This window comes from Myxocyprinus asiaticus, chromosome 2 (assembly GCF_019703515.2).
Source record: "Myxocyprinus asiaticus isolate MX2 ecotype Aquarium Trade chromosome 2, UBuf_Myxa_2, whole genome shotgun sequence".
Lineage (NCBI taxonomy): Eukaryota > Metazoa > Chordata > Actinopteri > Cypriniformes > Catostomidae > Myxocyprinus > Myxocyprinus asiaticus.
In genome coordinates, this window is record NC_059345.1 from 5,492,687 (window position 1) to 5,509,255 (window position 16,569).

The window sequence follows — 16,569 nt, forward strand, 5'->3', positions numbered from 1 at the left end:
TTTGTCTATTAATAATATGAAACCGTATTTTGGATTATTTTCCGTCTCTATGTGAAAATGCACTTGTCAGAAACACATGAAGATATTTCGACACGATATCATGCTGAACTTGTAACAATGGACACGTCGTGACGGATGAACAGAGGCAGAGCTTTACAATAGATTCGTGAGGGCACAGGACACATTTTGAGCATGCACACGCACTCTGTGCGCGAGAGCGGGGAGATTTGATAGAGGAGCATATATCTGAGAGCGCACGTTCAATGTCAACGTCAATTTTGTTAGAGAACAAAGGAAATCCGCATGCGAGCGGAGAGAGTCGAGCTCGCTCAACCGGTACACGGATGCTCTCTCGCATGATATGCATTCGTTCACAACATTTAATAGTATTATAACGCTATAAATCCACGGCCTATTAAGCTGGACTACAGTCCATTAAGCTATTAATTTGCATTTATCTTGACATACATTTTTATCGTATTTATGTATCTTTTGATTTTATTTGGTGAATTTATCATCAATCTCCGCGCCTCCTCTGACATGCTCTGGTGCCCCCCTGGGGAGGCGCGCATCCCGGTTTGAAAACCGAAGGTCTAGAACCAAGCCGTTCTAACTGAAGAATACTACAGCGCGGCCAGGGTAGGGAAGGTTACTTTTAAAAAGTATCCCACTACAGATTACAGAATACATGCTGTAAAATATCATTTGTAACGTATTCCGTTAGATTACTCAAGGTCAATAACAATTTTTGCAGTACATCTATGCTCTATTATCAAAGGTCTTTCTAGAGAAAAAAGTTATGCTCCAACGTGCATTTTCGTCATAGAATTTATTACAAAATATAATCGCGCCTTAAAGATGCTTGTAAAGGCAAGAAATAGCATTTTAGCCTACAATAAAGCTAAATGTTCACATGACAGTTTACAAAAGGTTAACTATTTTTGCAATTCCAAACTTCAAAACCCCACAGAGTGTACACAACAACATCCTTTTCTAATTGCATGTGGATTCTGTTCATAGAATGATGCAGAAAATGTATTGTTTGTAGCTTTCTATATGACGTTAAATGCTATATTGGTTAGCATTTCTTGTAAAAATACCCTAACCGCATAAAAAACATTGACAAGGCATGTTGTCTTGTATTTATTGGATTTATGTTTCATCTGTCAAAGCGTTTCAAACTGTTTTTTTTGTTAAGCTGTAGAAACATTATGTACAGTAGCTCCTCTATTAAGCTCCCAAGGGAAAGGGAAATTCCTCAGTGACATCATATTCACCTTTTCACTCAAAACAGTATGAACTTGTACGAATGTAACACAGCATAAGAAAGTGTTTCACTGCTGCTCAAACGCTCCTCGCATCGCATAATTTCTATGGATAAATGTTTTTCAACTGAATAGTCTAAACCAGGGGTTTTCAAAGTGGGGATGGTTTTCTTTTCACTATAGGCCTTGTTGACACCTCTCCAAACATAGCGCCTATGGTTGTGACCATAAAGCTCTATTTTGGTCTCGTCACTCCAAATTACAGTGTGCCAGAATCAGTGAGGCGTGTCAAGGTGTTGTTGGACATATTGTAACCGGGCTTTTTTGTGGCACTGGCGCAGTAAAGGCTTCCTTCTGGCAACTTGACCATGCAGCTCATTTTTGTTCAAGTATCATCGTATTGTGCTCCTTGAAACAACCACACCGTCTTTTTCCAGAGCAGCCTGTATTTCTCCTGATGTTACCTGTGGATTTTTCTTTGTATCCCGAACAATTCTTCTGGCAGTTGTGGCATCTTTCTTGGTCTACCCGACCTTGGCTTGGTATCAAGAGATCCCCGAATTTTCCACTTCTTAATAAGTGATTGAACAGTACTGACTGGCATTTTCAAGGCTTTGGATATCTTTTTATATCCTTTTCCATCTTTATAAAGTTTCATTACCTTGTTACGCAGGTCTTTTGACAGTTCTTTTCTGCTCCCCATGGCTCAGTATCTATCCTATTGTAATTTAAAAAGCCACAGGTGTGGGAAATTAACCTTTAATTGCCATTTAAACCAGTGTGTGTCACCTTGTGTGTCTGTAACAAGGCCAAACATTCAAGGGTGTGTAAACTTTTGATCAGGGCCATTTGGGTGATTTCTGTTATCATTATGATTTAAAAAGGAGCCAAACAACTATGTGATAATAAATGGCTTCATATGATCACTATCCTTAAATAAAAGACAGTTTTTTTGCATGATCAGTCATATTTTCAAAATCAATGCCAATGCTTCACAATTTCTGACAGGGTATATACACTATATTGCCAAAAGTATTCGCTCATCTGCCTTTAGACGCATATGAACTTAAGTGACATCCCATTCTTAATCCATAGGGTTTAATATGACGTCGGCCCACCCTTTGCAGCTATAACAGCTTCAACTCTTCTGGGAAGGCTTTCCACAAGGTTTAGGAGTGTGTTTATGGGAATTTTTGACCATTCTTCCAGAAGCGCATTTGTGAGGTCAGACACTGATGTTGGACGAGAAGGCCTGGCTCGCAGTCTTCGCTCTAATTCATCCCAAAGGTGCTCTATCGGGTTGAGGTCAGTACTCTGTGCAGGCCAGTCAAGTTCTTCCACACCAAACTCGCTCATCCATGTCTTTATGGACCTTGCTTTGTGCACTGGTGCACAGTCATGTTGGAACAGGAAGGGGCCATCCCCAAACTGTTCCCAAAAAGTTGGGAGCATGGAATTGTCCAAAATCTCTTTAACTAAGGGGCCAAGCCCAGCTCCTGAAAAACAACCCCACACCATAATCCCCCCTCCACCAAACTTCACAGTTGGCACAATGCAGTCAGACAAGTACCGTTCTCCTGGCAACCACCAAACCCAGACTCGTCCATCAGATTGCCAGATGGAGAAGCATGATTCGTCACTCCAGAGAACGCGTCTCCACTGCTCTAGAGTCCAGTGGCGGCGTGCATTACACCACTGCACCCAACGCTTTGCATTGCACTTGGTGATGTATGGCTTGGATGCAGCTGCTCGGCCATGGAAACCCATTCCATGAAGCTCTCTACGCACTGTTCTTGAGCTAATCTGAAGGCCACATGAACTTTGGAGGTCTGTAGCGATTGACTCTGCAGAAAGTTGGCGACCTCTGCGCACTATGCACCTCAGCATCCGCTGACCCCGCTCTGTCATTTTACGTGGCCTACCACTTCGTGGCTGAGTTGCTGTCATTCCCAATCGCTTCCACTTTGTTATAATACCACTGACAGTTGACTGTGGAATATTTAGTAGCGAGGAAATTTCACGACTGGACTTGTTGCACAGGTGGCATCCTATCACAGTACCATGCTGGAATTCACTGAGCTCCTGAGAGCGGCCCATTCTTTCACAAATGTTTGTAGAAGCAGTCTGCATGCCTAGGTGCTTCATTTTATACACCTGTGACCATGGAAGTGATTGGAACACCTGAATTCAATTATTTGGATGGGTGAGCGAATACTTTTGGCAATATAGTGTATATATATATATATATATATGTGTGTGTGTGTGTGTGTGTGTGTGTGTGTGTGTGTGTATGTATTGAGTTTAACTATTTTATTATATTTAAAACATTATTTAAACAGTTCTGAAAATAATAGGCAAAAAAACAAAAAACAAAAAATTATCAAGAATCTTTGTGAAGATTCTCTGATATTTGTCAAGCCCGGCAATAAAGCAGACGTGACACATTAGTCTGTAATAACAATGGAGTGGTTTCTGAGACCACCAATTTAGAATTCTTCAGTTTCAGGGGTCAAACCCAAAAGACGACGATTCGATGAGCACTATTTAAGTTTAGGATTTACAGGGGGGCCTGGGTAGCTCAGCGAGTATGAATACGCTGAATACCACCCCTGGAGTCGTGAGGTCGAATCCAGGGCATGCTGAGTGACTCCAGCCAGGTCTCCTAAGCAACCAAATTGGCCCAGTTGCTAGGGAGGGTAGAGTCACATGGGGTAACATCCTCGTGGTCGCTATAATGTGGTTCGCTCTCGGTGGGGCATGTGGTGAGTTGTGTATGGATGCCGCAGAGAATAGTGTGAAGCCTCCACAAGGTCTCTGCGGTAACGCGCTCAACAAGCCACATGATAAGATGTGCGGACTGATGGTCTCAGACGCGGAGGCAACTGAGATTCATCCTCTGCCACATTTCGTGCTGTTGCAATACATAATGACAGGTTCTCCCATGCCTTTAACTTTACATATCACTGTTTTTACTGCTGTTAGCACATCCTGAGCAGATAGCACAGATTGTCAGAACACCGGCAGCCAAATATATGTGTTCCTTGATGGTAGGAGAGGCAGCAGCTTCTAAGCTTGATTCTATTCCACTCTCTGACAACACAGTGGGTTGACGCATCTCTGACATGGCACAGGTTGTGAAGGTTAGTCACAAGGGAGGCCACAATGTCTTTGACTTTGAAAACCCCTGGTCTAAACATTAAATGAAACAAATGACAATAAAATGCAAAGTAATCTCTTCAGTAATCAAAATACTTTTTGAATGTAACTGTATTCTGATTCCCAATGATTTAAATTGTAACTGTAGTGGAATACAGTTACTCATATTTTGTATTTTACATACATAATCCCATCACATGTATTCTGTTACTCCCCAACCCTGAGCCTGCACAGCTACAGAGAGAAAAAAAACTTTTAGCAACTATCGGCACCAGTTTCTGCAGATAACCGATAGTTCCAAAAAGCAACTATCGGCACCGATTAATCAGTGAAACCGATTATTATCATTTTACCACATTTTTATGCGTTCCACTTTGTGTCATGACTAAGAAAGCCCCTTCAGCATGGTGAAATTAGCATGTACAGCATCCCATGATTGCTTTAGTCTGAATTACATATAAGATTCATATTGTGAGCACTGTATGAATGTGACCGCAGTGAATCATCTCCATTTTTTTTTTTTTTTTTACTTTTCTATGTAACACTTTCAATAATGTAAAAGCTCTGCACACCAAATCCCAGTAATTGACAAATCAAACTATTTCTAATTGCAGTTCTTTACTAATACACATGAGGCATTACATGCAGTTGATGAAGTTGGGGGCAGGGTTGAAGGGCATTTCTTCCATGGGGTCAGGGTGGTCTTTATTCTCTCCTCCCATGACCATCCATTCCTCCTTCTTCTCATTCTCAAATACGGTCCACTGCTGGGAGGCGCACATCAGCAGGAGGAAGTCCGCTGAAACAGATCATCTGAGGTTTAGAATTCACTTTTGGCCACCAGTAAATTCAAATTTCATCATGTTTTCAAGAGGGACAACAGATTTCACAATACAGTGGCCCCAAAAAGTATCTGGACACTTTAGCCTCACTTAAATGAATGAATGCTATTGCATTAGATACAAAATACCAAAGCAAGTGGCATTGTTTTTAAAGAAAGACAGCACAAGCGCACCTTTTAAGTAAATAAACTCACAAATAGATGTTTTTAAATGATAAATGAAGTATTGCGACAGCATTGCAAAAAAATCTACAGCTGCATTTCAGCGCAGTTGACACTTCGATTGATAGGCTATATTGCTATCTAATGCATTGGCATTCAGACATTTTTAAGCATGGCTTAAGTGTCCAAGTACTTTCTGGGCCACTTTAGGTAGGATAACATGTGAGTTTGCTGTTCTATTGGCTGTTCAGGTGTTGATGTCACTCACCTATAAGGTTCTTCGAGTTGGGGATGGTGTAGAAGTCTGGTAAGTAGATCCATTTAACCAGCGCTGAGTGGATGGTTACAATGGTTTTCCATCTCCACGGGTAATCTATAGCCATGAGGGATGGGTCAGGTTACAAGAGAGAATCACATCACTTACTGAGAAATCTTTAGGAATCATTTTAAAGGCAGATCAAGTCACTTCACTTTTAAGAAAGATTACAGAGGCAAACATTTTCTTTGGAATAACGTAAACTGATAAACTGTGCACAGTAAGACCTGGAATGTGCATTAAGAAAGTACATTTAATACATTTTTATTTCTTGTTTTCATAACTAATTGTTGGTCAAATTGACGTCTGTGCCTGCTGCATCAAGTCTCGCTGTTTTGCCTTGAGCGTCTCGCACTACGAGCGTTAGAATATCATACATTACATAATACTCTAAAGTTAGACAAGAATCGCTGTTGTTAAAGGTAAACAATATTCATTTTACAGTGATATGGTGAAATTTATATTCAGTGTTTTGGACTTGAATGATAAACTCACCTTTACAGAGGGCAGGCGGGATGCCAACACACAAGACATACTGATATATCATGAAGACGACCAGAAACAGGCAGTACTTGGACCAGATCTTGGCAATAGCAGCTCTGCGCCGCCGCACCATGATGGCCACCAACCAGCAGCCATGGATGATAACCAGGAAGTTCATACGCTGACCAATAACATTCACTGTCATGAGGAAACAAATCTAGAGAGGGAAAAAAATAAAAGTTTCATCCTTTTTATATAAACTATTTGAGAAATCAATTCTGAAAAATATGTTGGAGTCCAAGTACCTAGCGAAAAAGTGCAATATAAGTGTAAAATTATTTAATTAATTCCAAAATCTAGAGGAACGTGTACAGGATTCCTATTGGAATTTATCCTGTTTTGGGGGTGTGTGAGCTCTAAAGGCACGGGGAATCTTGTGAAAATTGATGGCAAGATGAATGCAGCATGTTATCAGAAAATACTGGCAGACAATTTGCATTCTTCTGCTTGAAAGCTGCGCATGGGACGCACTTGGACTTTCCAGCACGACAATGACTCTAAGCTTAGATATTCATCTGTCCACAGTTAGACAAAAGACCGCTGGGAAAATTTTTTGTGGACTGATGAAGCTAAGGTTGAATTGTTTGTGAAGAACACGCAGCACTATGTATGGCGTAAAAAGGGCACCATATACCAACATGAAAACATCATCCCAACAGTGAAGTATGGTGGAGGGAGCATCATGTTTTGGGGCTGCTTTGCTGCTTCGGGGCCTGGACCACTAGCCATCATCGAGGGGAAAATGAATTTCCAAGTTTATCAAGACATCCGACAGGATGATTCAGGTTGGCTGTGTGCCATCTGAAGCTCAGAAAAAGTTGTGTGATGCAGCAGGATAATTACCCTAAACATCGAAGTAAATCCACTACAGAATGTCTTCAAAAAAAGAAAATCCACCTTTTGGAGTGGCCCAATCAGAGCCCAGACCTTAACACAATAGAGATGCTGTGGAATGACCTCAAGAGAACCGTTCACACCAGACATCCTAAGAATATGGCTGAGCTGAAGCGGTTCTGAAAGGAAAAATGGTTCCTTCTGAACATTGTGCAGGTCTAATCCGCAGCTACCGGAAACACTTGGCTGAGGTTATTGCTGCCAAAGGAGGATCACTTACTTTTTCCCACAGCACTGTGAATGTTTAATGGGATGTTTTCAATAAAGACATGAAAGATTATAATTGTTTGTGTGTTGTTAGCTTAAGCACATTATGTTTTTCTATACTTGTGACTTTGATGAAGAGGAGATCATATTTTATGACCAATTCATGCAGAAAACCAGCTAATTCCAAAGGGTTCGCATATTCTTGCCACTGTAAACATGATGAGGGAAACCATTCAAAATGCTTTAAAACCAGCAGACTTTGACTTCTGAGATACTGGTACGATATCCATTAATGCTGCATGATTGACTGAATTAAGACTGAAATTGCAATATGGCCTTGTGCGATTATTAAACCTTAAAAGGCTGCATTTTAAACTGAAAAAACAGAAGTGTTTTAGAAGTACAAAATAACCTGTTTTCATATCAATCATCATGTTATCATATTTAGTCTTTTATCTTGTATGTATCTTTCACTGTGGCTCTCTTTCAAATTTTGGGCTGTCCACAGATCCAATGTTCAATGGAAATTACTTATTGTTTGAACAGTGAAAAAAACTTTTATACGTCTTTGTACATTTTTAAGCATTCCTAAGTAAAACAGTGATCTGATAACAAAATAATTTAAGTTGCAAAATATCAGTATCGTTATCGGCCGACAGTTTTTTTTTTTTAAATTTCATATCGGTGCATCCCTACTAGAAAGCAATTTCAAAAGTCTCTGTTATTGGTGGAAGTAAATGCTGTTCCAGTGTGCATGAGAGGCGTAAACAAGTCAAAAGTAATGGGTTTTCAAACTAAACTGTATTGGTGTGGACATGGCCTTAAACTACAGTTTTGAATACTGTACATACTTCCAGACCAAACTTGTAGAAGGTGTAGTTGAGCAGGTATTTGATGCAATGGAGGAGGCTCTGGTCCAGCGTGTCTCGGGTGGCCTGGGGAAAGATGGCTGGGATTGAGGGAGGTGAACGCTGTTGTTGTCTGTAGTGATGAGTCTGGTGCCGGTACACTGTCACCTCAAAAACCAGCAGCAACAGCACCAGCAGATGATCCTTAAACATAGAGGCAGAACACAGAGCTAGTGTGCAACTTATTAAAACAGTCACCACATAAGACATAAAACAGGCAATGATGTGTCACATTCAGCAAACAACATGAACTTGAAGAAGCATGTAAAACATAACTTGTCTTTAGACACAATGGCTACTGTATGTTCGGGAAAAAAAAATTCTCCCCAATTTGGAATGCCCAATTCCCAATGCGCTCCAAGTCCTCGTGGTGGCGTAGTGACTCGCCTCAATCCGGGTGGCGGAGGACGAATCTCAGTTGCCTCCGCGTCTGAGACCGTCAATCCGTGCATCTTATCACGTGGCTTGTTGAGCGCGTTAACGTGGAGACATAGTGCGTGTGGAGGCTTTACGCTATTCTCCAAGTCATCCACGCACAACTCACTACGTGCCCCACCGAAAGCGAGAACCACATTATAGTTACCACGAGGAGGTTACCCCATGTGACTCTACCCTCTCTAGCAACCGGGCCAATTTGGTTGCTTAGGAGACCTGGCTGGAGTCACTCAGCGCGCCCTGGATTCGAACTCGTGACTCCAGGGGTGGTAGTCTGCGTCAATACTCACTGAGCTACCCAGGCCCCCGAAATGGAAAATTAGCGTACTACAGAGCGCATTTTGCGCAGTATATTCTGTAGACTAGGGTAAAAACAGGATTCATTACTTCCACACTGAAATTTTAATGAGATGCAGCTGGCTGTCAAACACCTAAGTTACACATATGTATTTTCTACGTTACTTTTAGAGTCTAAATAGACACACAACTTACATAATTTCAGTAGTACACTCAAATGACAATATCCATATCATGCTGTTCATGTATTACACTTGCTATAGTTTACTTCCACATTGTTCCTTCATCAAATGGCAATGTCAAATGTAAATCAAGTCAATCACTGAAACCTCAGCACATCTTGAGTAAGAAACACCTGTAGCATGTATAATATATACAGTATTAATTAATTAAAAAATTAATAAAAAAAAAATGTAATCATAAAAATATGATTTATGGAAGCACAAAAAACGAACAAAAAAAACAAACAAAAAAAACACTTTTACATAACTCGGGTTTTTAGGGACTCTATACATTTTTGGTAACTGAATATAGATTTTTTTGAAATTTCAGCATTTTTATTTATTTTTTAACACTATTCAGAAGAGAAAGGTTGAGGAACACAACCTTCCTCAACCTTTCTCCAAAAAATAGATAAGGTACAGGGGATAGAATGAGGTCCCGGGTTACTTAAGACCCAAGGTATGCATTAAAGTGTTAATGTAACTTTATATGCATAATTTGGGGTTTTCATCGCATAGATTTTCGCATCCCTACTGTATACTTTCTACTATTTTAGAAACAGTATGCAGTATGTAACAATAAACACTGAAACTTTAGTATGCGTAATTGTTTTCATTTGACCTTTTATGTTGCAGGTTAATTTTAGGGGTGTCCTGAGGTCATCTCAGAAAAAATTTAAATACAGTTATTTAGCATTTTTACTACAACCAAATAATACATTCTAACCAAATAATAAATCAAGAAAGAAATGTTAAAAATGTTGGTTAATTTTGCTTCCAGGGGCTCGATTCAATAAAATCTTCTTTAAAAAATAAAATACAAAATTCTTGAAATAGGCCTAAGTTCATAAGAAGGTATCAAGCTATGAACGCTGACAATTTAAGAAAAATGAAGGAATCTTCTAGAATGCAAAACATTTGTAACTTTTTTCTTAAGATAACAAAAATAAGAAGAAAATAGTAGTTGAGAATCATTTTATTCTTAAGAAAGTTTTGTGAATCTGGTCGCAGTTCATTAGTCACAATGGAAATGAAACGTCAAGTAAACCCCATTGCTTTATGGTATGTTGTATAATGCATATTTTGTCAAATGTAGTCAGTCATCCAGGTGTTCCATGCATGCAGAAATTAAAAACAATTTACATACATAAACGGTAGTATGCCATTCTGAACATAATCAAGCTGCTCTCAGTGTAATTGTGTGGTAGGTAAAACTGAATCTCACCTTGCTGTAACCTAGTACAGTAGCATCTTTCCTCACACCAAACCAGTTGGCTGGATCCACAGGTGCTTTGTAAAGCGTAGAGTTCAACACTTCATCTGGCTCTAGACTCGTTTCGTTCATCATTGGCTACAACACAGAGAACAAAGAGTAGCCTTAAAGTTAGTATTAGCAGTATGATCTGTGGTCTAGCCAGCCAATCAGAATTTACCACCACATCTCTGATTGGCTGAGTGCACGCAGATTGGGTAGGAGGAGAGAGAGCGAGTAAGATCTTGACAGTGGAGTTACGTAAATTTCTGAATTCTGTGCAAATTCACATTCAAATAAACTTTATTTAAGTGCAAAATTGATTTTTGTTTGCTCAAAGTGAATTCATCTTTGCAAGAATATACATTGTTTTACAAAACTGAGTTCACGTGTGTGCAAAATACCTTTTCGTGCACTCAAAATATCATCTTGCGTGCACAGAACATTTTTGTGTGCTCAAAATAAAATCTTGCATGCTTAAAGTATAATTTTGCGCACACAGAACATTTTTGTACTCTCAAAATATCATATTGTGCGCTCAAAATATAATTTATAATTGTGGCACACATATAACTCCATAATTTACTGCTTGTAAAACGCTGGACGTGAGAAGAATACAATTAACTTTGCTTCGGCTGCGGCCACCCACCCAAAGTGGCTAGTAAAGGTGACAGAGTTACCCGCCACTGCTGATTTCTACCCGCATTTGGCGGTTGGGCGGGTGTTAATGTCAAGCCCTGAATATACATCATGACCTCTCATGTGTTTTTGCTTAAATATTACACCGTTTGGGCTTATAAAATGTCCTGGAAAACTCTACCTTAAAAAGAACAAACCAACAAGAAGAGAAGGGGATAGTTTGTTTTCAAGAAAGGAAATGTATAACACACTATGACCACATGAAAGCAGCTCTTTTGTTGACAACTGTTTTTATTGAACCTTTATTAAATATATATTTTTTAGTCTGTACACTGCCGATAGGCTTTTACTAGCTAGCTAACTATCTGGCTAGCTCTATTAGTATGGTCTCTTGGCTAGTATTTGGTTATTTATGTTACCAAGTTAAACACCTTGGCCATGTTAGCTACCACTTTCATCTGAAATTACTATATATATATTTAATCTCTCCCATGTGTAAAACTCTTTAAGACTAACGTAATGGTGTAGTTTTGGGGGAACTTAATTTGACTTCTATCTATCCCACAGGATATTCTGAGAGAGCAGTTTATTAAAATAAATGTGACCATATTACAGTCTACCATGGATCATCAACCACTGAACCTTCTTTTTGTTATTATTATATGAAATATTATTTTCTTTATGTTTGCATTTCAAAGCTGTGGGGCATCTTGAAATGTTCAGTATGCTGTTTTTGTTAAGTTTATGCATACTACCAAAACCCCTCTGGCAAAAATATTTAAGGAGAAGAAATGGAAGAAAAGGAAAAGAGTTTAATTATGTCTCCTGTCATAGTTTGGGGTAAATTACATGTACATTATATTGGGGCCTGGGTAGCTCAGTGAGTATTGACGCTGAATACCACCCCTGGAGTTCACCAAATTGGCCCGGTTGCTAGGGAGGGTACAGTCACATGGGGTAACCTCCTCGTGGTCGCTATAATGTGGTTTGCTCTCGGTGAGGCGTGTGGTGAGTTGTGCGTGGATGCCGCGGTGGATGGCATGAAGCCTCCACACGCGCTACGTCTCCGCAGTAACGCGCTCAACAAGCCACGTGATAAGATGCGCGGGTTGACGGTCTCAGACGTGGAGGCAACTGAGATTCGTCCTCCGCCACCCGGATTGAGGCGAGTCACTACGCCACCACGAGGACTTAGAGCGCATTGGGAATTGGGCATTCCAAATTGGGCAGAAAAAGGGAGAAAATCCCCCCCCCCCCGACAGGAAATAATACATCTTCTAATGTATGCCTTGAAAGTGTCCCAAAGTACTACTATAGGTGTGTCTGGCATATCAATGAATGCAAAAAAGGTCTTTATCTCTTGGCTTAAATAATTAATAAAGGCTGTATTTACAAGTAAATGGGGAGTAAGCCTCCAATTTCTTTTTTTGGCCTTTCCATACTATCTATTCTAATAGAGAGGGTCACTTGACAATGATCTGAAATGACAATATTATGATATTTGGCATCACAAACCTGTGGCATAAGCTTACCATCCAGAATGAAATAATCTATTCTAGTATGAACATTATGGACTGGCGAATGAAGAGAGTACTCAATACCAGTCTGATTAAGAATTCTCCACACATCAAACCACCAATTATGAGATTTGTATCTGAAATATCTGGAATTCAATCAAACACTTTAGTGAAAAACTCAGAGCTATCATAATTTGGCCCATAAACATTGACTAATGTCAATGGCACAGAGTGTAATACCTCAACAGCTATCACATATCTCCCTTCTTTATCTGAAATAGTCAGGTTATGCTTAAACGGAACTCCTTTACGGATAAGAATTGCTGTTCCTCTGGCTTTGGCAGAAAAATTGAAGTGATATATTTGTCCGATCCATTTACCACTCAATCTAACATGGGCATCTCGTTTCAAACGAGTTTCCTGCAGAAACATAATATCTGATGACATTGATTTTAAGTGGGATAATACTTCCCCCCTCTTAACTGGTGGGATAATACTTCCCCCCTCTTAACTGGTTCATTTACACCCTTTACATTCCAACTTGAGAATCTCAGAGAGACCCCCTTTACATTCAAATTCTCATCATTACGCATAAACAGTGAGTATGACAATTAAGTTAGTCTGCTCCAACCACTTACTTAAACACCCATAGTAATTACCCTAGGCGTATTTAGAACTGACTCACCCACCATCCAAAGAACCCCTAGACAACTGAACATGTCTAACTGTTACAAGAACAAATGTACAGCATGACTCATCATGAAGTAGATGGCAAAGAAAACATATAACAAAGAACAAGAAAAAAAGAGAAACCATCCTCCGTATGTTACCCTTTTGAGATCTCACAATAGTCCAATGGTGAGTCCGCTTAATAAATGGAACTTAAACAAAACAACGGTTGCTCCTCTTGACTCCAACGCTCAACATGCATTTATTTATCTATTCAAAAATGAATAGCCCTAACCCTAACCCTTAGGGTCGGTGAAAACTTTCTCTCCATCAGAGTGTCACACGAATCTTTGCTGGGTACACGATTCCAAACTTAACCCCAGGTTTGTCCCGAAGCAGTTGTTTTACTTTGCCAAATGCCACTGGACCTTTGACCACAGCAACAGGGAAGTCTGAATATCCGGATGGGACGGCCGTTAAAGGACAGCTTCCCTTGCGATGACACTCTGCGCATTATATTCTCAAAAACATGGCAATGGTGCAGCCAGACAATGAACTGTCACGGTGGATCACTGTCCTCGGGACGGGAGCGGAGGTCTCTGTGCGCTCAATCTAAAACGGGTAACTCTTCCAAGCCAAGCACTTCCATGAGTAGTTTGTCCACAAACTCTCTCGCTCCCTGTCCATCTTCCATTTCTTCGCACACTCCGGAAATCCTGAGATTTTACTTCTTAGAACGGCCTTCCAGATCAAAACATTTCTCTGTTAATTCAGATATTTCTGCAGACATACTTTTTACTTGAGCCTGAAAGGTTGCTACAGCATCCGATTAAGTTGGTGCGGCTTGTTCAAGATGCTCGAGTGTTGTACGATGGCCATCGATAACCGACTGCATTGCATCGAACTTTGCGTCAATTTTCCTCTCTAGCAATGCTACCTCTCCTCTCAAGCTTTCTTTGATTTCTGTTTTACCTTGCACAGTTCCGTTCAGAGAGATTCAATCGCCAGAAGCACAGGATTGTTAACCTGACATGACTCGCTCCGTATGCTTAGTTAATATCTTCAGGCGATCCTACTGTTTCGGCCGGCCCTATTCCCTAAGCAACATCTTTTCCCCCCGGTCTCTTTGGAGGCATTTTAACTTGCAAGTTGGAGTCATTGTTGAATGTACACTGGCAGCCAAAAGTTTGGAATAATGTACAGATTTTGCTCTTATGGAAAGAAATTGGTACTATACTTTGTGATCAGCTGAATGCCACTTTGGTGAATTAAAGTACCAATTTCCTTCCGAAACAGCTAAATCTGTACATTATTCCAAACTTTTGGCCACCAGTGTATATTCTGATAAAACTATTAAGGTGTTGACATCAATAGTGAGCTTAACGTTTGCCTTTTTTTAATGAAATTGAAATGAAAATCAGTGGAGCTACTCAAAACACGTCTTACTCCATCGTTCACCCCGGAAGTGAAAGCATGTCATGATTTAACTGTGCTTAAACTGTTTAGAGTGCAAAAATAGGCGAAACAGTACAGATTTTATCAGCCATAACATAAAAAATATTACAGATATTGCCAGAAATGTCTATATATCACATGATATACTGGGTCCTAGATATTGTAAGTCTTATTGATTAGAAATGTACCATGACACCTCTCTCAATGTTTTTACGCCCAATTTTACTTGAAGCATGCCATTTTTATTTTTTTTATTTTTTTTTGTGTGAAAAGAACAGGCATAAACAGTACAAATGTTTAATGTAGGACATAATATTGCTTTCTGCCATAATATAAAGATAATTATTGGTTATCTACATTGATCATGTTTTTTTTTTTCATATCGATTATTGATATTTGCTCAATTCCTTATAGCGGAAGTATGAGCAAGAGTAGTGGTTTGCCTTAGCAAACACCACTACTAATTATTGCATAAAGTGTGTAAGCTTGTGTTTGGATCTCCTATCTCACCACAGTGCAGTTGTTGGAATACTCGGCAGGGTTGACGACACTCAGCTGGTAAAGCATCTTGCAGACGATGATGACACAGACCCAGATGGTGGACAGACACGAGGCCATGGGTCTGAAACGGCCATACGGCATTGCGAAACTCCACAGCACCACGAGCACTAAGTTCATTACAGTTGGCTGTGAACAAAAGAAGAAAACAACAGGGGAGGTGAAATGTTGCAACATCGACACATTATCACCTCGTAACAGGATAGACAGAAGCAGATGGAGGGCAGAGAAACTACTAATATAACAGCAGGATGTGAGTCCGAAATAATGAAATAAACACAAGGCTGTGCAGACCTCCAATAGTGCCACCCACACAACGAAAAACGCCACAATCTTGACAATGTGCAGCTCCAGTACTCTCCAGATGAAGCTCTGGACATGTGTCAGGGTGTCAGAGAACTTCCAGGACAACACCGTCAGTCTGTCCATCACCAGACCCCACTTACTAGGTATCACCTCTGGGAACAGAGCAAGAATGGACACAACAAAATCAGGGATGCATTATATATCAGCGGTGCTTTTTAAAAAAACAGTATCGTACTGATTAGGCAGATACTGGAAGCAGATCCTATTATCACAATTTCTGTAATATAGTATTCCATACCAGGTTTCAAAAGTACTAAAAGTACTTATCCATCCTTTCTATTGTACATTATATGGTTTTGATGCCTGATTTTATTTAAAGTATGTTAAAAATGTTGTCTTTGCACAGAGTCCCTGAAACCGATCTACCCTCTTTTTTATGTTATAGGTAGAGTTGACAAAATTAATGCGTTAACGCATGCAATTAATTAAAAAGGCTTAACATGTAAATTTTTCTTAATTCTTTTCTTACTTTACCGTTAATAAAACATAAACCAACATAAAAACTGGTCGGTCCAGGGTGGAACCTTTGTGATATGTCCAGCCAGAGTCATTACACTGATGCACGCACCACAACACACACAACAGCGATGGGAAGTTTGTGTTACTTAACGCTATTTTTTGTACAAAACAAACCAAAAATGGGACTTGTGACAGAAATAAAGTACTTTACAGCCCCTGTTATGTGCAATATAATTACCACAGAAGCACGTCAAGTTTTAACTAGTACAAAAACGTTGTCTGCAAGCGCTTTTCATGTGGAGTTCAAAGCGCCGCTTGACGCTGGCATTGACGCCCTGATGAGAATCATGAACGCGGCTTTACGATTGCTTTAGGAAACCGGCAGATTAATATTGTGTAGGATGAGAGT

At 39.9% G+C, this 16,569-nt stretch overlaps 1 protein-coding gene across 1 annotated transcript in view; it reads right to left on the reverse strand.

The window, feature by feature from the left end:
• LOC127454009 (piezo-type mechanosensitive ion channel component 1-like) overlaps positions 1-16,569 on the reverse strand; it is a 141,822-nt gene that overhangs the window by 34,774 nt on the left and 90,479 nt on the right. Inside the window, exons 18-24 of the mRNA XM_051720917.1 lie at positions 15,630-15,793; positions 15,288-15,464; positions 10,471-10,596; positions 8,236-8,436; positions 6,236-6,440; positions 5,693-5,797; positions 5,064-5,220 (exon numbers count right to left, since the gene is read on the reverse strand). Of these exons, the coding sequence (XP_051576877.1) occupies positions 5,064-5,220; positions 5,693-5,797; positions 6,236-6,440; positions 8,236-8,436; positions 10,471-10,596; positions 15,288-15,464; positions 15,630-15,793 (1,135 nt within the window). The remainder of the gene's footprint in view (positions 1-5,063; positions 5,221-5,692; positions 5,798-6,235; positions 6,441-8,235; positions 8,437-10,470; positions 10,597-15,287; positions 15,465-15,629; positions 15,794-16,569) is intronic.